General features: G+C 52.6%; 1 protein-coding gene across 5 annotated transcripts in view; it reads right to left on the bottom strand.

The window, feature by feature from the left end:
* Window positions 1-2,587: 2,587 nt before the first annotated feature.
* TTC12 (tetratricopeptide repeat domain 12) overlaps window positions 2,588-23,336 on the bottom strand; it is a 50,874-nt gene continuing 30,125 nt past the window's right edge. For 4 of the 5 annotated variants that reach the window (XM_032356625.1, XM_032356627.1, XM_032356629.1 and 1 more), the window contains 9 exons: window positions 20,383-20,475; window positions 19,317-19,377; window positions 18,397-18,534; window positions 17,803-17,901; window positions 17,304-17,372; window positions 14,697-14,798; window positions 13,385-13,484; window positions 12,323-12,548; window positions 11,191-11,365 (listed from right to left, as the gene is read on the bottom strand). In XM_032356625.1, the coding sequence (XP_032212516.1) occupies window positions 11,293-11,365; window positions 12,323-12,548; window positions 13,385-13,484; window positions 14,697-14,798; window positions 17,304-17,372; window positions 17,803-17,901; window positions 18,397-18,534; window positions 19,317-19,377; window positions 20,383-20,475 (961 nt within the window). In that variant the 3' untranslated portion in view covers window positions 11,191-11,292. Of the gene's footprint in view, window positions 3,689-11,190; window positions 11,366-12,322; window positions 12,549-13,384; window positions 13,485-14,696; window positions 14,799-17,303; window positions 17,373-17,802; window positions 17,902-18,396; window positions 18,535-19,316; window positions 19,378-20,382; window positions 20,476-23,336 lie in introns of those variants that run through there. The other variant, XM_032356628.1, reaches the window with a different exon arrangement.

Raw genomic sequence — 23,336 nt, 5'->3', positions numbered from 1 at the left:
AGCCTTCCGTTGGTACCCCACCTGCCACCCTTGGGGCTACAGAAGGTGCTTGGGGAGGAAGGTGTCCTGAACGGGAGCCCAGAGAAGAACCCCTCCCCGCCCCCCCAATTTCCACCCAGCCTTAAGTTGGGAAGTTGATTTATTTATTCTTGCTCACATGTACCAAGGGTTTCTGAAGGGTTGAGGACTGTGCTAGGGGTCTCTGCTGGGTCTGGGGACCGGAACGCACCCCTCCCCCTCCACTGGAGAATGGAATAAAAAAGTTGCAATGGGGATTTTCTGGTCTGAATTTTTTGACTTGACTGGCCTAATGTTACCTTTATTGTTGGGGTTTTTGTTTTGTCTCTGTCAACCAGTCTTGGTGTGCTGAAGGTCACCAAGAAGAAGGTCACCAAGAAGGTCAGCAGGGACAGTAGGGTGAGAGGCTGGGTGCCTGTCTGCAGGGAGCTCCCCTTCCTGACATTGCTCTCTGTCCCACCCTTAGAGGGACTGGCACCTCATTTGGGTTTGGCCATGGGGGAGGTGGACTCCTTGGCCCAGTTATGGGGTGGCTTGTTGCCAGGGACCAGGGATGAGGCTCAGACTTGTCATTTACTGAGTCTTCACGTTGTGCCCACTCTATCCACAGTGATCAGCCCACACTATCTCATTTAATTTATGCCCTGAGCTAAGTACTATGGCTATTCCCATTTTTACAAGCTTACAGGAGCTAAGTAACTTGCCTGTGGTCGTGCAGTTGGTAATTAGATGCCCCAGGGCTTGGATCTGGCTTGTCCTTGGCCAAGGCAAAAAGGCTCTTAATGCTGTTAAGATGGCCTTAAGAGCTTTGATCAAATCAAACAAGAACCCTCAGACTTGAGGCTCATTCTGGTGTGGTGCTGGGGTCATGGGCCCCGAGGCCAGGTTTGAGTAGGAGGGACCCCCTGCAGCAGAAATGAGCACTTGCTGTTCTGTGCCGGTCCATTTTCCATCAACCCTCAGGCCCGCGTGAGTGTAGGTGGAGCCCCACACTGAAGACAGAGCTTTGACTAACATCTCGCTGTCAGGACTTTGCCTGAGGCTAAAAGATATCTTTGGAAGCTGGGCTGGTAGAAAGGTCTGCATTCACTCTAACAATTTCCGCTTCTGGAGAAACTTATGGGTTATTTAGTCACAGTGGAAATGAATCTTTGTCTCTGGCTTTTTTTTGGCAGGAAAGAAGGCAATGTGTCCCTAGGACTGTTGAAAGACTTTTCCACCAGTAAGAGCAGACTACACACGTGCCAGCACATTTGCATCTGAGTATGGAAACTTGGCACATACGGTGCTGCAGAAGGGACTTCAGGCCAAGAAAGGGGAGCCTTTTGGCTTTCATCCAGCCCTGAGCTAGCCTTTCTCTCCCGGAAGAGTTACCCAGGCGTGTCCCAGAAAAGAAGGAGTGATGGGTGCTCCAGGGAGCACTCAGGAGGAATTTGGAATGGAGGATGTCCCCTTTCCAGGCATCCAATGGTGATGGTGGTGAGGAGAGCCAGGGCTGGCTTTTCATAGAAACAAAAACTGGTTTAACAGACAACAGCCTATGGATATTTCCAGAATGATGATGATGTGGGAGCAGATGGCCAAAGGAGGTTGAGTCTTTATGCCTTAAAACACAAGGGTAAAAGACTCCCAACTACTTGGCCTTGTAAGGGAGAACGTGGTCGGGAAGCAGAGACTAGGTAAGGGACTAATGGAGCTGGCTGCAGGACAGCTGGACAAGGGAAGGAGGGAATCAGATCACATTTTCCTGCCCCAGCCTTTGGTGTGGTCTGAGTGTCCTTCATTTCTCCCCGTCTCCTCTCCCTGCTCAATCCATGCCCATCCCTGCCAAGTCCTCCTTCCAGCTTAGGAAGCACACAGCTCAGAAGGCACCCCTTCCAGGGACAAGTCTCTGACCCCTGTGGCCTTTGCTAGACTAAAAGTCCTCGCTCTGTATGGCAAACGTCACACTAGCTCCAAAGGAATGTGATTTTGTGTGTGTTCACCCCCTTTCTCTTGAGCAGACCCCCGTTGAGAGAAGAGACTGTGTGGGTCTGTCTTCTGCATGTGCCCAGCACTTACCCGCCTAGCATGTGGTGGGCACTTGACAATGGAAGCCACTGTTCATTATAATATTTTAGTCCAAACCATTACCACCAGTGGGAGGTGGAGGGGGGGGCATGGAGAGTTTAAAACCAGACTTCACACCAAGCTGGCCCTTGTGCAAGTCCCCTAATGACTTTCCCTGCTAAATGTTAGCATTCAAACAAGTGCTTATTGAGCACCTGTCCCGCATTGACACTTTTCTAGGTTCTTGGTCACATCAGGGCTGGGAACTAACAAGAACTACGGAGTTCACATTTTGGTGGGAAGAGAGGTGGAGGGCAAGCAGTAAACAGTATGTTCTTATAAGCAAGTGATAGAGCATGTTAGAATAATATGTGTCTGTGTTAAATTGTGGAAAGAAATGGGGCAGGACAACTCAATATTTAAACTGATGCGTTCAGGGTAAATAGAACTCAGGCAGGATGAAAGGGACTAGGGGACAGACAAGAGCCCCTTTGGTAACAATGACAACTCAACTTGGCGGAAGCAGAAAGGGGGATTTATTATCTCCCATAACTGGGAAGCCAGTGATAGCCGCCTTGGACACAGCAGGATCTGGAGGCTCAAAATAATGATGTCAGGACTCTCAGCTCTTGGGCAGCTTTCTTCTGTTGACTCCGTTCTCTGAGAAGCTGAGGACGGTAAAGTCAACAGCACAGCTCCAAAATCATCCGCTATTTCCCTGGGCAGCATCAGTGAAGGAAGAGCTTCCCACACAAGTCTAGGCTGAGCCCTGATGGGCACTCCTCGGGTCACGTGACCATCTCTGAACCAATGAATAAGATGAAAGGGATGACAATGCTGTGATTGGCAGGTCCTGGATTCTATGTTTTCTGAAACCAGGGTTAGACTCGGGCTCCTCCTGAATCATGTGGTTAACCATGGCAGAGGAGTGGTTACCCCCAGGAAAAATCGGGGAGTCATTACCAGAACAGGCAGAATGGGGACAGGGCAAGCAAATACCAATTATCCAGTCTTTACAGCAATGGCACGTCAGAGGCGGGGACCCAGAGAGGGCGGCCGATGGCTCCAAGGTCACAAACCTGGCTAGGGCAGGGCTGAAATGCCAGCTCTTGGTCTGCGCTGGTTTCAGAGTGCGTTCAGAAAGAAGCCAGTGGGGGTCACCTTTCCTAGCCTCTTACTGCTGAACGAGTGACATTTCCCCCACCCCTGCAGACAGGGATTCTCTTTCCTCAATGACTGTGGTGATGGCAGCACATAGCCAAGCTCTTTAGAAAGTTCTTATTCCAAAAATACTATTTCTACTTCAATTCCTGACCTGAATTTGATATGATTCTACTAGTTCTGACAAGCGGGATTGGGAGTGGGGGAGGCACATATTCCTTTATTACTTTTTAATGATCCAGAGACTTGGCCGTGTGGCCCAAGCAGGACCTGAGACCGAGAGCACTTTAAGGGAGGCGGGTATCCCCAGCAAACATTCAAGGAAGAGGTGAGAGCACGTCTAGCTGCGGTTGTCAGACATCATTCATTGGTGCTCCGGGAGCAGGGCTGGGGGAGGGGACAGGTCTCCCCTTCTGCAGATTGGGTCAATGGTGCACACCTGATGTGTATCTAAACTGCCCTGGGGGATAAAAGTCACAGCTGAGTCAGGTAGAAACAGACCTAGAAATACAACCACGTAAGAGAGGGTCTGGTTTATCAGACACCATTCCTGCCTTTATAAACTGCTCTAGCACCGATCCCAGACCAAGGGAAGTCTGAAGACTTCCAACCGCTTACCTTCGCTTGAAGGACACCAGGCACCCCCCCCACCCCCATACCTCGACTTTAGAGCCATAATCCCTGTAATCCAAGGCCTGGGGTTTGGAGAACCACGGCCCTCATCGGATGTTTCTCTAATTCCTCATGCCAGGTGCATGGATCAGGGGCCAAGACCACATTAGAGCCAAGAGGAGCTTTCTGCTGTGGCTGATTCCCCGCCCCCACCCCCCCACCCCCGCCCTGCTTCGATGTTGCTCTGCTCTGATTATAGTAGAAATGGGGAAGAGATGTATCTAGTTCACTCAGATAGGCATTCGATATTATCTTGCACACAGCTTGGCACATAGTAGGTGCTTAAGAAATATTTATTGAATGAATGAGAAGCTTTTCAGGATCAAGATGTCTTTTAAATGATCTTGGCTGAGGAGCCCCTAAATGGAAGGACAGGCTCTAGGCTCCCCAGTCTGAGGGTGAATAGCAGTCTCCGGCTGGAAATGCAGGCACTGTCCCAGAGAAGGTGCCCTGGCGTGCCCCCACCACCATCCCACGCCTCCGGTAATGTGTGGCTCCAGATCGGCCGCGAAAGTAATCCTTTGCAGTGGGGAGACTTAAGCGGTTATCTAACTGACCGCTGATGGATTAGAGGGGCTTTTGGATAAAACCTTAAAGGGGTTAGGGTTTCGCTTTCCACTTCACGCTCAGGGAGCGAGTGAGGACTGGCCACCTCCCTGTGCTGCAGCCTGGGCCAGAAAGTTAACGAGAGGAGGGACAAGGCTGGGCAGTGGGCAGCGAGGTTCGAGGTAAAGGCTGGATTTGGGGCTTGGCTCGGCCACGATTTCCTTGGGAAATTCTGGGCAAGCAGGCAGTCGCTGAACTTCTCTTTCCTTGGCCTCAGACGGGAAATAATGACTGCCTGACCGGGGTGTTATTGGCATGAAGTGAGAGCAGAGGCATGAAAGCCCTTTTGAGGGAGTTGGAAGAACTTCCCTGTGGGGGCACATGTATGGGGGACAGACCACAGGCTGAGGGCGCTGCTGGAAACCCCAGGACTATCTGGGTGGGACCACGAATGGGGTCTTTGCCTACATTTGCGCAGAGAAAGTGCCAAGGGGACTGTCATGTCCCACATCCTAGGACTGCTATGAAGGACAATTGTGGTCACCGCAAGTTCTTCTCTGAGGAGCAGGGGACCCAGGGGCTTGGGAGCCTAACAAGGGAATGTCATGACCGAAGGGAAGCCACTGTCACTGTGGTGACAGGGCCAACCAGAAAGTCCAGGGCGTGCCCTCCTTAGAGTGAGGTTAATAAACACTTTCTGTATACACCTAATTCTCTTTGCTTGTCCTCAAAACTTCTCACAGCAGTCTTCCAGGTATTCCAACTAGAATTTAAATTCTAGTGGTTGAGGCAAAAAACATGAAGACACAGAAAATATTTATGCAGGAATGAAGTATTTAAAAGTGCCGCAAAGCCACGCAAGACTAAGAGAAAGGCGGGTGGCGTGGGCTGCGTGCGCCCAGTAGGGCTGCTGTGTACCTGGAAGGACCCTGTGCCATCCTGGGCCAGCTGCTTGGTCCTAAGTGTTCTCATGAGTAAAGGGAGAATCATACAACAACTCACCTCGAGAGGCAGGCTCTGAAAGCTGGTGAGTACTCAGTAAAATTACCTGCCATTTTTATGATGTTGGGGCTCGGAGAGTGGGTAGGATTTCAAGAGAGTGAAGGGGATGGTGTTTTCAGTAAGAAGGGGGCAGAAGCAAGAGGATGGGAATGAGCAGAAGGTGTGCAGGCAAATACCTGGGAGCTGGCTCAAGGGAACAGAGTACGTGGTGGGGAGTCCCCATCAAAAGTGCGCCTCAGGCTCCGTGAGATGCTGAGCCCTACTGTGAACCCAGGATCAGCTAGCTGACCTGGGGCCAGAATAGGACCCTAAACCCAGGCAAGCTTTAAGGTTCAGCGAGATCACACTGAACTGGCCATGTGTGATTTTACCAATATTATTTAAAAAAAAATTTTTTTTTTTTTTCAGAGAGAGAGAGCACGCACAAGCAGGGGAATTAGCAGGCAAAGGGAGAAGCAGGCTCCTTGCTGAACAAGAAGCCTGATGTGGGAATTGACCCCAGGACCCTGGGATCATAACCTGAACCGAAGGCAGGTGCTTAATCAACTGGACCACCCAGGCGCCCCTATCAATATTACTTATAGGAAAAAATACTGTGGGGGTATTAATAAATACGCTTATTTCAAATTACACCTAAAACCAATGAATCATAGCTCTTACATGCAGCGTAAGAAGTGCGATCAATCCTACAGTAGTTCAGGTAAAAAAACAGCAGTGCTTTATCGGCAAAACTTCAGAAAAGTAAAAAAGTGCTACGTTCTTACCATCCCCACACCCACAAGCACCCTGCGAAATAAAGCCCCCCGCAGGAGCACACTCCCCACCAGGGGAGTTTGTCCTTGATCCTGTGGGCAACAGTTCGAAGGTGGCCAAGAGGGGATACGTCACAAGCCAAGCCGGGTGTGAGAGGATTATTTGGGCTGCAGTGTGCAGGGGACTCCGAAGACAGAGTGGGGACAAGGGACTCAGCAAGGAGACGGTTCCAGCATGGCTATTTCTGAGCCCCTCTCCCCCAGAACCCGAGCAAACAGTGCGGACTTCCCACCAAACTCTCGTCTCCAGCCCCCTGGCTTGTCTGCGCCTGCATCCACCCACTGGCCATCCTCACCCGCCTGGTCCTCTGCTTCTGGAGGCCAGTCCACACCCTGGGTGACACTTCTCCATCCTCTACCTGTGCACAGAGTCCCGTACCAAGCCCGCTGGCCCTGACAGGACTCCTCATATGTAAGAACTCTGGACAAGAACACAGAGGGCTGGCCAGGCAGGGGGTGCCCGTGGCAGCAGCCGACTCAGTATAGTGACTGCCACCGTGGCCACTGGTCCCTGCCGGCTTGCTGTGCGCCCAGCCCAATGCTGGGAGCCCTCCCGAAATCATCTCCTCCAAGCCTGACCTCACACCCGCCCCCACCTTCTAGGGACAAGGCAGTGGAGGGACTTGGCAACACACGCAGGGTGTGAGGTTAGGACCCAGGGAGCTGGGAGCTGGGCCCTGAGTCTGGACACTGGACCTGGAACAGGCACTGCGGCCACCGTGCCTTCTGCTTCCCCGGGCCTCCTGTGAGCCCCTGGCCTTCTCTGCACCTGCCTCTGGGAGTCTTGATTTCCTTATTTGTAAATGATGCGGCATGGGCCAGACACGTGAATTGTATTTAGCTAGTGAATTCGGATGGATTCCAATAAAGCAGATGCTGGACTTGATAGTCCCTGAGCTATTTTCAGCTAGAACATTCTAGAAACCTTTGTCCTCATCATCCATTGCAATATTCCTATCTTGTGGGCCTGTGATCTGGCCTACGTCCCCACTGTGTGTGGACCAACCCGTTTACACGTGGAGACTCGTCTGTCTGCGGCAGGGAGAGGCAGGCTGCAGCGGGAGCGTGCGCGTGGGCGGACTGTGGCTCCGGGGGGAGGGGGCCCTCCACCAGCAGATGGAGCGGCTGAAGATTAAAAGCGCAAATGGGAAGTTGGAGATGGCCATGTGACAGGGCGGCGCTGCTCAGGCTGGGCTGGAGGGCACGTCTGGCTGGCAGACACGCTCATACGGAGCAGCGTCTCTCAACCCACCCATGGCCAGAGCTCAGCCCGGAACTGGGCAGACCAGAGGATGGCTTGGCCGGAGGCACGTGGGCAGCCTCTCTCCTCCCCCACCCCCCTCACCCCGGGAGAAATCCGATCCTCACCTCTTCATTTTGCTGTTTTGAATTTGAGATCAAATTAGAGGTCTCGCTTAAAAAAAAAAAAAAAAAGGTCATGGAGCTGGTGGCAGTCAGCTGTCACTCACGCTTCCTTTCCAGGGCACTCAGGGAGGGGGGAGGGGGGCCTGCAGCCCCTGCTGGCATCTTGATGAATGAGCAGTCTTTGGAATCAACAGGTTTTTCTGATTCTAAGCTGAGGACAAACCGCAAGTGACAGGGAGCATCTGTGTGGCAAAGGGGTTTGGAGATCCCTCCTGTGTCAGGGCTCCTAGCCCGCCACACCCTGGGCCCAAGGGCTCATGCAGGCCCTGGTCGCACACTCCTGGCAGTCGGCACCATCACACCACCAGTAAGCTCCACTCAGAACTCCACCTGATCCACGCCATCAGACCTTGATGCCTTGGAGGTAGTAGAGGGCAGCTTCCGGGGGACCCTCGGGTTTGCCACCAGGCCCAGGAGAGGAGGTCAGGCCAACATAACAGCCGGATAACTAATCGCCTTCAATGAGATGGGGGTACCTCGGAGATGAGCAGATTTTGGTGAGGATGGGAGGAGGCAGGTAGTGAGTTCTTGGTAATTTCCGACCTGAAATAACAGTCACCATGAAGTGAAGGCCTTCTGTCTTCTAGTCACTGAGGGCAGCCAAGCACTTCATGTATGTTATATTCAAATCCAAGAACTCTGAAAGCGGGGACAGTGGCTTCCATCTTATAGGGAGGAAATGGAGGCTCAGAGAAGCTAGTGGACATTCCCCCAAGCCGTGCTCCCAACTAGACGAACATTCATGGGAGTGAAATTCTGGCTCCCCTACTGACCAGCTCTTGTGATCCTGGAAAAGAAGTACTTAGCGTCTTTCTACTTAGTTTCTTTACATATCACGGGGTGTTGTGAGGCTTCTCCGGGGCAGGGTCTAGAGACCCCTGTTACAGCGCCTGGCACAGAGCGGATGCTGAGTGCGTGGACGTCACTCTCTCCCTCTGCGGGGCTGCAGGTCACTGGCCCAAGGCAGCCTCTCGTGTGGGGAAACGAGGTGGATTGGAAATGTCTTCTTCACCTCTAATGACTCCCCTCTTACCGGGCCCTCTGAAGAGCCCCTATTTTGAAGGCAGTGAGAAAACAGCAGGAACATCATCTGGCTCTCCAAACCGAGTTCTTGGTAACAGATCCTCAGGAAAGTGCTAACAAAGCCATGTCCTGCCCCTTCCACTTAGGTCCTCCCAACATGTGACCTCAGGCCCGCCTCGCTGGCCTCTGGAACCCCGGCCGGAGCGTTGTCCAGGATGGCTGTTTCCCATCCGTCCCCTGACAGCTCTGTGGGGGCGACAGGTGCTTATGAAGTCCCACACCGGCCCCACTCTCTTTAGGAGAGACAACCCCGACTCTTCTGCCTGTGGAACCAGCTGATGCCTTTCCCAGAGTAAGCCGAGGCCCGCGGAATGGGAAGGGAGGTGCTGGCGGCTCCAGGAACCCCTTCTCCAGCACCCGGTTCGTTTTTTCCACCCCACCTGGGAGCCCTAGAGGAGGGCGCGTGTCAGCCTGGCCAGACCGGGGAGGGCTGGTTTGCGCTGGAGATGAAGCCTCCTCTCTCCCTGCCCCAAGGAGGGAGCTCCTGGGGCAGCCGAGCCTCCTCTAAAGCAGGGAAGATGACTGCTTGTGGCAGGCACTCTGAAGCAGAGATAATAATATAATTTTACATTCCCCACTCTTCGGGGAAGAGATTACACGTATAATAGCCATTTTCAAGAGCCAGGGAGGAAGGGCGCAGCCTGAGCCTGGGAGGAGGAGGGGCCGAACCTCAAGCCAGAGGAGCCGAGTGCCGGCTGCATACTCCAGCAGCCTTTTACATTTTTAAAGCCCCACTGAATTCTCTCTGTAAACAGCATATTCTGTAGCTTCTCATTTTCGTCTCGGGGCTCTGTTTCGTGTCAAGGCAACTCCCTTGGCCATTCAGTAGCCTCTCGAAGTAGTGTATTGGCCTGCTGGTCCTGAGTGGGCCAGTCCTGAGCTCTCTGCTGTGGCCTGTCACTTGCTGTCCCCCAGGGACCCTGTGAGGAAGCATCTCAAAGTCCAGGGAGCTTGCCCCGGCCCAGCACCAGGGGCGCAGGGCTGCTGGTTTCCTTTCGGCCCCTCAAAGTGCCAATTTTTTTTTTTTTTTAAGATTTATTTATTTATTTATTTGACAGACCAAGATCACAGGTAGGCAGAGAGGCAGCCAGAGAGAGAGAGGAAGGGAAGCAGGCTCTCCGCTGAGCAGAGCGCCTGATGCGGGGCTGGATCCCAGGACCCTGGGATCATGACCTGAGCTGAAGGCAGAGGCTTTAACCCACTGAGCCACCCAGGTGCCCTCAAAGTGTCAATTTTTAACATCAGTTTTAAGTTCTTAGTTCACTCTAAGCGCTACCACACTTATGAAGGACCGTTTCTTTGGGGGTCCTGAATAGAAACTCTGGGGCGGGGGAGCGTTTCCTTTCCTACATGGTCCACAAAATGCCCAGCTCTGATTCCTAAAGGGACATGGGCTTTACTCTTGCCTGGACCCCTCAGATTTGACCTGACTAATGTCATAGTCAACCCCTTCGATCTCAAGATGGGGCCTGGTCATCTCTGTGTAGCTCTTTATAGTTTCCCAAGTGCCACTGAAGTTCGTGGAGGCATCACAGCAATGTAAGTGACTGGTCGGACAGGTGTTCCTCCAGCTTTTCCAGAAGCAGCAGTCAAAGCTCAAAGAGGTTAAGCGACTTGCCCGGAGTCAAACCGCTGCGAGGAAGCGGGCCAGGGCCGTAAGTCTTTGGAACTCTGGTCTGACACTCTAAGTGTGACTCACAGTCACGTGACTGTGCCAAGTCATGGAAGAAGGGTGTCACTTGTTGGACTTGTCACTTAGGGACTTGGTGTCCAGAGGCAGCAGCAGCAAGGGAGCAGTGTGTTTGGGGGGTGGGGGAGGGCACAGGGTGGGTCTGGGGAATAAATACCTCGAAGCTTACATGAGGTCGGGGTGGAGACAGGGGCCCCCTGCTTTGGTACTTCAGGCAGAAAACCACGTAACCTGTGGGACAGGTGTTGGAAATCCTTCAATGAGCTGGACAAAGGCACCAGGTGGGGCTTCTGGGGATGAGTCTCTGGATCGTCAAGAACTCCCTGCCAGGCGAGTCGCCACTTATCACTCGACCCACCTAATTCAAGAGCACATGGCACAGCGGCAGGCCGGGCCCCAGCAGCTGCCCCCACAGTCCCTGGGTTGGAACTCGGACCCTGAGATCCTGCTGTCAAAACGCTGGATGTTTCTAGCACGGTGCCAGCAGAGAACAGCCACAGGGGCAAGAAGGGCGTTCAGCAGGCAGAATCCAGCTCCTTTCTAGAAACACTACTTACACGGGAATCTGGGAAATGTGGCTTTCCGTCTGCTGGAGTCCAGTCCCCGCAGGGCAGGAAGGGACTGTAGAAGCAAGCATGGGGGACACGGAGCGGTTTTCCAACACTGTGGACAGCCTGACGCCCCCTCTCCCATGACCGGGGAAAGCCAGAAGGCAAGCACCTGGGAACAGTATTCATCTCTGGAGCGGACATTCGGAAAGTCTTTATTAGCACCGGGACCACCCACAGCACCCAGCTCTGCGTTTGTGAAAAACGTGCACAGACGCCACGTGTCTTAATGAGCGACGTACTTCATCGTGGAGCTGAGAATCTCCAGCCCGTGCAGCTCCCGCAGCTGAGCGGCAAATCTGCCAGAATCAGAACACAAAGTTGGGCACATCAATGCATGGTGCCTGGAGCCACCCCTGCTCAGGGAGAAGCTGGCTGGCAAGGCCGGAGGGGAGGAGCTGCTGCCCTGGGAGCCCTCGCCGTCAAGGCAGGTCCACAGAACACCACATGCTGTCTGCAAGTGGCAGATGGACAGGCTGATCCGATGGGACCTTGCTCTCAGGGACTCCCCAGTAGGCTGCCCCTCTGAGCTCATTCTAGCTAATGCACCCTGCGTTCTGGAGAAGAAAGATTTTCTCCTGGCCTTGCATTAGGACAATGAAATGAACGGTGAAAGGGCCTCACATATCACCCAAGCCGACCCTCTCATTCTCCAGAGGAGGAATCAGAGGGCTTTGTCTGTAAGGGAAGGAGTCAGGCAGGCCAGCACAGCTCCCGGTCTGTGGAAGGCACCCCCTTCTATGCTGGGGCTCCATCCCTCAGACGTGGGGGGCCCCTTCTGGGAGCATGAATGCCGAGGTGTTTTAGAACATCAGAACCCAGCCAGGGCAGAACAGACGCTAAAAGAGAAGCCATGGACACAGCTAAAGCCCAGATCCCTTGCCCCGGCTTGCCAGGTGGTCTGCAACATGCCATTCCCCCTCTCGCTTCAGTTTTCTCCAGCACGAGAACATTACCCTCCCTGGACATTCTCCCATATGCTCAGGCCCCAGGCAAAAATGTGAAGCAGGAGGGTGTGTGGGAAGAGGGGCGAGAAGCTGGCAGAGCAGGAGGGAGTGGGCTGGAGGGAAGACAGTGGCCATGAGCACGTGGAACAGAGCCCCGTCAGTGAGTGCTCAGGAAGCACCAGGGCTCCCACGACTCCCTCTGGAGTCCTGGGTGGCACAGAGGCCCAGCCACCATCCAGTGTCTTGGTTGGCCCCGTGCCTTCTGCGACGTGACCCACACAGGCCACCTGGCCAGGAGCCGCTGCATACCTGGGCTCGGCCGTGCACAGCTTGCCCAGAGCGATCCCCGCGTTCAGCTGCACGGCCGTTTTCTGCGCATCGCCCCCCGCGTGTCGCAGCAACACCTGCACGACGTCCGTCTTCAACAGGGAGGGCGCCGCGCCGGGCACCTCCATGCAGTTCCCCAGGCAGAGGGCGGCATTGCCCACCACGACCTCGTCCTCGGAGCGGAGCAGCGACATGAGAATGCCGAACTCTGCAGGGGGCGGGGGGAGAGAACAAGCATCGGTCCCTGTGGCTCCCAAACAGGAGGCCAGCAACAGACTCGAGGGGCGCAGGGAGTGCCCGTGGACACTGAGCGTCCCCAAAAGCTCTGACGGGTCATTGCTGAGCAAGGATTTGCTGAGCACCGTGAACCTCCTCAGGTCTTGCCGTGTCTCCGGCGTCCCTCAGATGTCTGGAGCAGTGCCTGGGGTGACACGGCTGTGGCGTCAATGAATGCTATGCGGCAGCAGGTCTGTCTCCCCTGAAGTCCCTGTTCGTAACCCCTACACTCCAGCTGACAGCCGGTTCCCTGAGGCTGCAGGGCAAGGGACAGGACCCAGAAGGGCCTGCTCCGTCCACTCCCTGCGCATCCCAGAGCAGGTGTGAGGGCGGACATCAGCAGGCTGGCTCACCGGGGCCCCCTGCTGCAGGTGCCTGCGGCCGCTTTCCCTTACTACACGATGCCGGCTCCAACTCCGCCATCTCCCCTGTTCACTGAGGGCCGAAGGTGTCCCCCACACACCCCTTGAAGGGTGAGAAGCTGTGTTAGACCAGCTTCAGCAGAAGACTTCAGAAACCATTTCCGTTTACTTGTGGGGGAGTGGCTCCCCGCATCGACCCCGTTCTCTCTGAGCCGGGTCACAGCAGAGCATGTGACACGTGTGCAGCCAAAGGCTGTGAAATGTTTCCAGAAGGAGAAACAGCCACTTTACTCGGTACACACTGCAGAAATCTAGGGCTACGGGAGTCTCTTTCGGCTCGTCCCAGCTTCCTTTGTGGCTTCCAGGACGGCTGATGCCGGCGCTGCTGAAGGAAACCATCACTTACTTTTATCCAGTCTCATCACTTCTTCTCGCGCCTCGTGAGAGCTGTTTGTGCAGACAGCTAGTGTCTTGATGGCGTAGCGTGATGCCGTCTGGCCCCCTGTCTGGGTTTCAGAAGAAATCAGAGAAAAGAAGGTCAATCCTGCAATTGTTCTGGGCCAGAAAGCAGCGAGCAACTGTGCCTGTGTTCGTGTGGCTTCTGGAACTTCTGAAACACCGTTCCCTGGAGAATGGCCTGCACTTTCCGAGGAGCAGGCCAGGTCCCTGTCGGGCTGGTGTCACTCAGGACCCCAGTAGGACAGCCCACAGCCCAATACGAACTCCGACAGGACTGCGGGCCTGACATGCACACCTCGGTGATTGCCCGTAGAAGGCTGTACAGGTGAGTGGCTGAGGAGGGGGGATGCAGTCGGCTGGCAGATCTACCAGGAAGAGAGGAAGAGGCCCCCACTTCCTGGGGAGTGATTTACTAAGGCTGTCAAGCTGACAGGCCTGCATGGAGAGCATGACAAATGTCGGTCATTTTAAGAGGTGACAACTGTCAAATCATGACCCTCAAAATCACCCAGGGCACTGTCTTTAAGATGCACATGTGCATGCCTCCGATCGGGAGTGAGTGACGGCCATCCTCCACATGTAGCCTGAATTCTGACCCACCACCCCGGCCCCTCAGTCCTGCCGCGCCCCAGCAGTGTCCCCCCGTCAGAGCTCACTTTCTGGCCCTGCTCGGCCCGGGCCCTGATGGGAAGGTCTGCTATGGGGCCGCCACGCTGACACCGGTGGGTGAAGCTCGCCGGGCAGGGGCCACGGACGCAGCCTCGTTCCACACGTGTCCTCTCGGCGAGTCTGCTCAACTGTGCCACCGATCTGCTCGCACCATGGGAGCATCCTTTGTCCCATTGTAAGGCTGCACCTCCGTATCCCACAAAGGGAGCGCAGTCTCTCTCCAGGCAGATGTGGAAGCACGGTGAGCAGAGGGGAGCAAAGTAAGGGGCCCGTGGGACATTGTGGAAAGCCACCGTGACGGTCTTCTTCAGGGAAAGAGGCCATGCACCTTTAAATGAGGCTTGCCTGCTAAGTAGTTTTTACAGCTGCTTCTCCATGAACAACTTACTTATTTGTCCAACAATCTTACGTGGATGTGGAGAGTACTACGTGGGTGACAGGTGGAAGGAATCCTTAGTCCAGAAGTGTAACATTCGGGCAAGGAACAATGTGGGCCCCTAACTGAACACAGCCCTCTGTAGTTGTGTCCCCCGGGTGATCTATGATGCTCCTGGGAATTCAAGTGTATGTCCCCGAGGAGCTCACTCTACCTTCAAGAATTTAATCATCTTCTTCACCACTCCGGCTCTCAGGGCCTCCTCCACGATCTTTCGGGAGGAAGAAAGGGTGCGGCTTAGGACACTGGCAGCTCTCTGAGTGGGGTGGAAAGGAAAGATAATTAACCGTTCTGTGCAGAAGTGCTGATGACCTTGAAAAGTCAGCAAGTCACTTGGGGAGGGAAAAACAATCATTAGTATGGGGAGCAAAACCTGCACCTTGGTTTTACAAATATGGAGGCCCATGTGGTAAGCAGCATTCACTCGATAGCTGTGAGGCAGGTGACTCCAAAGGCTGGAAACACGGTCCCCTGGCACACAGAGGCCCGGCCCACTTCAGCTCGACACAGAACCAACCAGTTCAGCTCTGGCAAAGAAAGTCCCCACAGCACTCCACAACCCCTGCCAGGTAGACTTCTCGATGGACCCTCGGGGTCTTAGAGCTTTTCCTTCATCTTGTCTGAATCTTTGTCTGTTTGTTCTACCTTTGGGGAGATTCCACTTAGGATCTTCCAGTTCCAACTTATTTCCTTTCTTCCTTCCTTTCCCCCCCCTTTTAAATAGCTAGCTGTTACTGTCTTTTAGATAGAACACTGTCTCGAATCTTTCTGAGGACATAAGCAATAGTTATTTTTTGTTTCCTATATCATCTCTACTTCTTTTGAGTTGGTTTTTCTATTAATCTTGGTTTTTCTGTTTCTGTGTGCAGCTTTCCTAAAATGTCCAGTGATCCTAGCTGCCCATTTCTGGGCACATTTGTGAAAAACATTGACTGTTGTTGACTTACAGGTGGAAAAGAGGCACTTCCAAATCCTAGAAAGCAAAACATTTTCCTCTAGTCTTTCAATTCCACGGAAGAGAGCAAGCTCAAATCTTCAACCGGAGGCATAGCTGCCTGGCTGCCCCACGTGGTCCCCCATCTCTTATCCATGCCCTGTGTTGTACCTGGTGTTCTAGAGTCTCCATGTTTTCCAGGGTAGACCCGTGTCCCTGCATCTGTAGCCGGCACGGTCTCCTTGGCTCTGCCTCGTGAATGATGCCTTTCGCAGCTATTCTCCATCTTCCAGAAGCAGGTTAAAATGATCAAAGAACCAACTGGCGACCTCCTGCCTGCTTGTTTTGTCAACGTGTTTCCAGCTTCATTGTTGATGTTCCCTAATGCTTTCAGTCTGATTTTAATGAGGTTCTCCCGAGGGAGAAGGGATAAATGTGTGTATTGTCCTATTATGAGTTTTGTTTCCCTCAGCTGCTCCCTGCAGATGCTAGAATATTGCTGTAGTTGACACTCCAGATCTCTCTTTAGGCCCAAGACAGTGGGGAGAGCCCTCTACTGAAGGACCAGACCCCCCCGGTGACATTCTGCTGTGCTCCACAAGCAGGTCAGCACCAGACTGAGGCTCAGGCAGAGTCCTGGGAAAATCTGGCCAGGAGAGAGTCCTTGAAGGGTTAAGCTCACAACCACCCTAGGCCTCAATCTGGTCTACATCATTCAGAAAAACCCAAGCACTTGAGAATAGTGGCGCTCACCACTTTTGGGGTTATGGATCGTTTTTTGAGAATCTGATGAAAGCCATGATGCCTTCCCTTGAAAATGCACATACTCTCAAAATTGTCTGTACAATATTAGGGATTTCTGGGGAACCTGGAGACCCACCACACATTCCCAGAGTTCACATTAAAAACCTCCATCCTGGGGCACCTGGGTGGCTCAGTGGGTTAAAGCCTCTGCTGCCGGCTCAGGTCTTGATCCCAGGGTCCTGGGATCCAGACCCGCATCGGGCTCTCTGCTCAGCGGGGAGCCTGCTCCCCTCCCCCCATCCTCCAACCCCACCTGCCCCTCTGCCTGCTGCCAAATAAATAAATAAATAAGTCTTTAAAAAACCAAAAAATAAAAAAAAAAACCCTCCATCCTATCATGTCTGAATTGATTCAGAGAAGTTGTAGGCATACTAGCCCCAAGCAGGACTTGTTGGATCTGCTCCGAACCTTTTTAATGATCCTGGACCCAGTCCCCAGTCTGTGCCCTTGTAGGGCTGGTTTCCCAGATCCGCTGGATGTGCCCTGGTTGTTTCTCTAAGCACTGGGGCCCTGAACTAATAGGTGGGAAAGCTGGGGTGATTACTTAGGCGAGTAAAGAACCCATCCTGGAATGGCAGTAAATAGTTTGCTGAATCACACTGATGTTCTCCCGATGCTCTGTGTTAACCACAGCGCTTCCTTGACTTCCTTATCCAAATGTCAGAAACAGAAATGAAGGCTATCCCGGCACATATCCCTAAGGGGGCTAAAACCATTATGCATAAATAACCTCCAGGGTCATGGGCTACAAAATACAGGCCTGACTTTCTTGACTAGGGAAAAAGAGAATCTAAACCAAATCTTGGGGCCTCTTCAATTTGCACCAGGATATCTTGGAGTAGGACAAATCGGATAAATTACGCTGTGTAAGCTGTTAAGTTGCAAACTACATGGGAAAGGGATTCTTAGCTTGTGTGCTTAGACTCTAGAGGGTCCACAGATGGGCAATGGGGTGGGGGGTATCACTGGATTCCCAGGAACCACAGAGGAAGCTCTTTCTGGATTTCCCTGGGAGACACTTACTGTCAGGATCCCTCCATCCTGGCTGTTCAGTAGAAAGATGCACCTCTTGCTCACCTCTGAGGCCCAAACCTGCCACGACAGGGAGACAGGAGGACAACTGAACAGCCTGTTAATCTGAATCCCCTCTGCAGCTTCTTGTGAGAAAACAGAACGGGCCCCTCGCCATATTCCCCTCACATCCCTTTCTTCTATTATCTTATTTCTTTCCAAGCTGTCTCCCTCATGACAGGGCAGTGTCTTGAGATCAGAGACCCCATTTTGTTTGACTTGGTAAATGCCGAACTGAGCATGTGCTCAACACACCCACTGGGCTATACCCAAGAGACTCACACATCTCTCGGAGGGACAAAGTGACAGAGCATCTGTCCAGCATCCCCCACTCCCGCCGCCAGGGTGTGAGTCCCCATGCTATTCTCTTTGTGAAAATGAGATCAGCTCTAGCAATGGCACGGGCTTGGGGTGTCCCAGGGCTCCTGGCAGGGAGGAAAGAGTGCCGCACCTCGTAGAGGATGGGAGACTGAAGGCACAAGTTCATCACAAGTCCCAGGAGAGTGTACAAGATCTCTCTGAACAGGTCCACATCCTCCTCACACCGGACCTTTGGAAACAAAGCAAAGTAACCAATGACCTTTCTGCCCTTTGGCTTTTCATGGCCATCTCATCCCCTTGGCAATGGCCCCAGCATTACTTACACGCCCTAAGTTGTCAATGTCATGAACCTAGAGGGTGTTTCAAGATCAGAGACCAGTTCCATAGATAAGTGTTAGTGCAGGAGACTTGCAAAGAGTCCCCAGTGCCTGTGCCATGTGACCCTGGTTTGGCCTGGTCCTGGGTTTAAACTGGAGAGCGAGGGGCTGACATGAGTAGTTGCGCCAACTCTACTAGAAAATCCTTCAACCCTCTCCAGGGGTCTGAGGCTTGACCTGGAGGGCTCTGTGAGGCTGGCCACCCAAAACATCTATGGTTATAGAAGGGATAAGCCACTGGCTCCAGTACCCTCAAACAGAAGTTTTGGAAAAGCCAGATAATCAATAAGAAGCCAATGTTCCCAAAGCAGGGAAAAGACTGATTTTGACTAGAAAAGTTATCCTACCATAAGGCCCAAACAGGCCTCCCGGAATTCTTCAGAGGCAGACATCTGTCTTCGGATGGCAGCCTCAGCACTGAGGTTCCCCATGAGGGCAATGCAACAGCGGAGAGCTGAAGGGTTGGTTATCATGGGGTCTCTCTTCTGAAAGGAGTTGAGAGAAAGAAAGTCTGCGTGGAGCAGGCAAACAACGCCAGAGCCATCTGGAGGGGTGTCCCTCACGAAAATGCTTGGGAACCAGAAAGCGTAATGTCATCCAGGGGTATCAACGGGCTCATGCCGGCACCAGGACAGAGGCACACAGAGGGAGAGACCCAGCGCCTCAGCCTGGGGTAGGGGGGCCTAGGGCTTCATCCTGGGGATGCCACCAATCAGCTTGGAGAATTTGGGCAAGTCTTGTCCCTTCTCAGAGCTCCCATTTCCATATGTGTGTAATACGCGGGTGTGGATAGGCTCTCAGGTCCCCTGGGACTCCAATGGCTTCCTCAGGACAAGTCCCTGTCACGGCAAGCTCTCCGAGGAGAACCCCATTCTGCTACGTCCTGCTTCCTCGGCTCAAATTTCCATTAACCCTCCTGATGGGGATGATTGCTACTGAACGAACAGGGCTGCCCTGCGGTCCTTATGACGGGTATTAGGGTCAGAAGGGGACGGACAGGGACTGACCTCCTCTCTGCCTTCATGTAAGACACACAGTCCACATCCACCTTTGTCTCCCTTGTCCTGGCCCCATCCCTACGTCACCTCCACCTGTCCCGACTGCAGCTGTTTTAATAACCGAGGACCGTGCAGACTCCAGCTGTGAGTAAATGATTCATCAACCTGAGCCACGACAGGAACCCTGGAGTGTAAACTGTGTTTAAATGGCTCTGCTCACGCGCCTGAAAATGCCTGTTGCGGGTGATAAAAGTGAGGGGCTTGCTCACCAGAACACCTGTGAGCACCAGGAGCGCACCTGGGAGGTTGGCCTGGAACCAGACTTGGAATCTGTTGAGAAAACATCCCTTGATTTATTTCTGCACAAACTATAACGTAAACGCAGCACCTTGGCTAATGGAGCAGACTGTCACAAACTCTGGGCCCACGGGATTTGGAGTGTGCATGGATGATTTATTCTGACCCTCCCCCCCAAATGTCACCAGGTATGGATGTGGCTTTATTTTTTCTAAGTCTGGAGAATTGCCTTTGATGTTAAACAGCAGACCTCAGATGGCAGCTATCTCCATGCAGAAGTTGCCAGAAGCCCCAGATGTCTGCCAAGCTGACTTAACACCACCCCTGCTCTCCCCATGCTCTGAGGCTGTGTGCCTTACAAACAGGAAACACAGTCCAAGCATGTTTCTGGAACACAGTCGTGGGAAAGGCCCAGATGTACACACATCTGCATGTATGAGACTGGCTCTTACCTGTTCCCAGTCCATGCCAATGGCCTATGAGCACAAATAGCTCTATTTCGTTATATGACCATTTCTAAGCAAGACACCCTAAAGTTTGTGAGGAAATTTAAAAAACAGACAAGAGATGCACTTAAAAAAAACCCTCAAGGATTATGAAAATCTGAGAGAGACATTTGCTGTCTTCCCCAGCAGGCAGGTGGAGATGGGGGAGGGTGACCCATAATGCTACTGGTCCCCCAAGAGAAGGCCCCCTTCTACTGTGCCTTCTCTCCCATTCATTCAACAGAGATTTTCTGGGAAGTTCCCATTAGGTACTGATGAAGGGAAAGAAGCTTCTCCACTACACTGTAGGCTTGTTTACTGTGAGAGGCACTGTTTTAAGTCTGCTGCTTCTTCCAAACCCATCGAACACTGGGGCTCCCTGCACGCAGAGGGACAAGAGTGGCTAACTCCAGCCGCCTGCTTGGAAGGCGCCAGCCCTCCTACTCAGTGAATCTTGTGATGCTGGCCAAGCTTCCCTACACACCGCACATTTTTAAAGATCAGTTTAACAAAGGTTGCATGAGAAATGTCAATTCCTGGAAATAAAAATTACCTTTCTTCCAGAGCCAAGTCTGTGAGCAGTCCCATAGCTGAGTTGGCCTCCTTATCTGAGAAATCAAGAAATGACACCAGGGCTTCCAAAAATCTGCAAAAAAATCCATAACAACCTCAGAGCGGGCTGTCCTCCAGCTGAGAGCCTCCCCAACAAGGAGACCTTGCAAAGAGACCAGGAAGGAGTCTGTGTTTGGGTCCAAGAAGCCGAAAGGGTGGCCTCGCTCTTTCCGCCTAGGAAGCCCAGATCCCTGGGCACCCCATAGACAGAGACACTCTCCAACAGGAATGGCTCTGCCACTCAATGTTAATTCCCAGAGGGCTGAACAGTTTTAACCAAAGTTCATTGACTATCAGATGTCAACTGGGGAGGAATCTCTAGTGCCTCTGCCATGTGACTCTGGCTCAGCCAAGTTCAGTCACATAAGTGACATCTAAGTGGCATGCTTACTAATCTGCTGATGACTAAAGTGGGAGGGAGGGCCCCCTAATGAGGTGGGGGGGTGCAATTAGGATTCAACAAGATTTTGACAGGCTGCTGAATACATCAGATGAAATGGAATAGGGTTAAATTCAAAGTCCTCCACTTAAAGCTGGAAATTCTATCTAAGTGATAAAATTGGGAGACCGGGGGTATGCCTGGTTCATACCAAAAAGACCTAAGGGCTTTCAGCCAATTGCAAACTTAGTATGAGCCAACAGTCTGGTGCTGTTGCCCAGAAAAGCTAACGCAATCCTCGGCTGTCCTAGCAGACTGACTGGCACCACTGGGAGTCATCTGTCTGTCCAGCCCACCCGTCTTAAGCACCTGCAGTGTGCTGAGTGCTGTGCTTAGTACAGGGGCGCAGTCTTGGGGTCCTGGGGACCTACAGTGACCCACGTGTGTTGGGTGGTGTGTTAGCAGTGGATGCATAAGAAGCGGGCATGAGGTCTAGAAGGGGTCTGGAAGTCAAATCATCCGAAGGATGGTCAAGGAAACCAGGATGCTTAATCTGGACAAGATCAGAGTCTTCAGTGTCACAAGCACCAGAGTGGACGCTCTGGTGTATTCCTTGGGCCTTCAATAGACCAAACGAAGGCCTCCGCGTAGGGAGCAGGGAATGGGCCAGGCAGTTTGTGTCTGGTGTAAGGAGATAACTTTATATCACTCAGAACTTTCTTGGAACAGGAGGAGTTGGTCTGGGAGGGGAGCTCTGCATCCTTTCACTGGCTGGGGAAGAACCCGTCATTAGCTGTTATCGCGCCCATCCTAATCAAATGGAGAAAAGCATAATGGTAATGCTGGAATCTTTCTTGGAGGGCATCACGCCCAGGCCATAGTGGGGTACCCTACAGGGGACATGGGCACTGGGTGAGGCAGGACTGGACTGTTTCTGTGGTCCTGGGTGACTCCAAGCTGCTGCAAATCCCCACTTCCTTCCGGGGTGCTCTAGTGTTCCTGTTCTCAGAAATCATGTATTTTGCTCTTAGTTCAGATTCTTCCTTCACCAATTAAATCTGTTTTCTTCAGTCTTGAGGATGAATGCTAATGAACCTGAAATGTACAGAAGAGGAGCTGGCCATCTTAGATCATCTTGGTGTTTGTCTTAGGAGACATGAACAACGAGGCTTCCTCTCCATGTGAAGAAACATATATCCTGTTTCTTTACTATGTCAGGCGCTGTTTGCTGGCTAATCCCACAGACACCCCACTATCCCCCCTCTATCCTGCCTGACTCGAATACAGAAGCTGGAATCACTGTCCCCACCAGGGGCGGCATGTGACACAGTCCTGAGTGAACGGAAATAAGCAGTAGCTTCTCTTGATAAAAGGGACAGATCCAGCTGCTGGTAACCTGTCTTAATAAGGGATATGATACTTGGAGCTGCAGCAGCCTCTTGAGACCATGAGGGAGAGATCAAGAGGAGGTCGGAGACCTTGACCCTGATATCATTAAGCCACGGAACTGGCTGTGGCCATCTGTAGTCTTTTCTGTTCTGTGAGACAAACAAGACCATCTTCTCCCGATTAAGTATTCTGTAAAATGCAGCAGAAAACATGGGACTGGCACGCACATTATCCCTTCTCTTAAGCTTCCTCACGAGTCTACAATACAAATGAGACACCAGAGCTGGTCAAGGTTAAGCAGCCTTCCTAGGCCACCTACATAGAAGGCGGCAAGCAGAGGATCTGAGCTCATGACTGCTTGCATCGAAAAATCCAGGGCTTTCCACAAAGTGGCACTGGCCTTCTCTGGATTCCTGTCAGTACTCATTTGTCCTCTCCATTTCTCACACAGGAAAAAGCATTTTAAGAGGGAAGGGGTATGCGTGCTTCTCTGGGAGGTCACGGGACCTGTGTGCAGCCTCGTCCTGCACCAAACCATCTCCCTCCATTTCAGAGAACACAATCCACCTCTTTCTGGTTTAATCTAGATGGACATTAACGAGAAGAGTGGGCACGAAGGTAATCAGCGGAGGTGTCTCTGACAGTCTGGAGACAAGGAGGGACTGCGGGAGATGCTCGGAAATGCCAATCTCCAAAACACTGGAAAAATTCAAATGAAAACTCAAGCAATCAAAGGCAACTGTGGGGGGAAGCAGGGAGGAAGCTTAGGACTACCACAGCTATACTTACTCAGAGAGGCCAAAACCAAATGAAAAACCATGAGGAAGGCATTGAGGAAAGGACTGCAGTCATTTAAAACATGAAATGTGCTTTTGAGGCTTTAGCTCTAACAATCTATCTGCTCCTGTGGCCTGAGCTTTGGGGGGTGGCCAAGCCTCTCTGCTCACAAGCCACAGGGGCCACGGCAGTGCTGAGAGGGAGGGCCGCAGTCACGGCTCAGCAAGCACCCTGTCCTGAGCACGACAGACCTCCCTGCTCCATGGGACAGGTGCCAGAGGTCTCCGCTTGGCACAGGAAAGATCTGCCAGGATTTCTAATTGGGCTGCTTCTCTTGGTGGGAACAGAAG

This window comes from Mustela erminea, chromosome 9 (assembly GCF_009829155.1).
Source record: "Mustela erminea isolate mMusErm1 chromosome 9, mMusErm1.Pri, whole genome shotgun sequence".
NCBI classification, from domain to species: Eukaryota; Metazoa; Chordata; class Mammalia; order Carnivora; family Mustelidae; genus Mustela; species Mustela erminea.
Note: the sequence above shows the minus strand (reverse complement) of the source record. Positions and strands in the feature narration are given on the sequence as shown.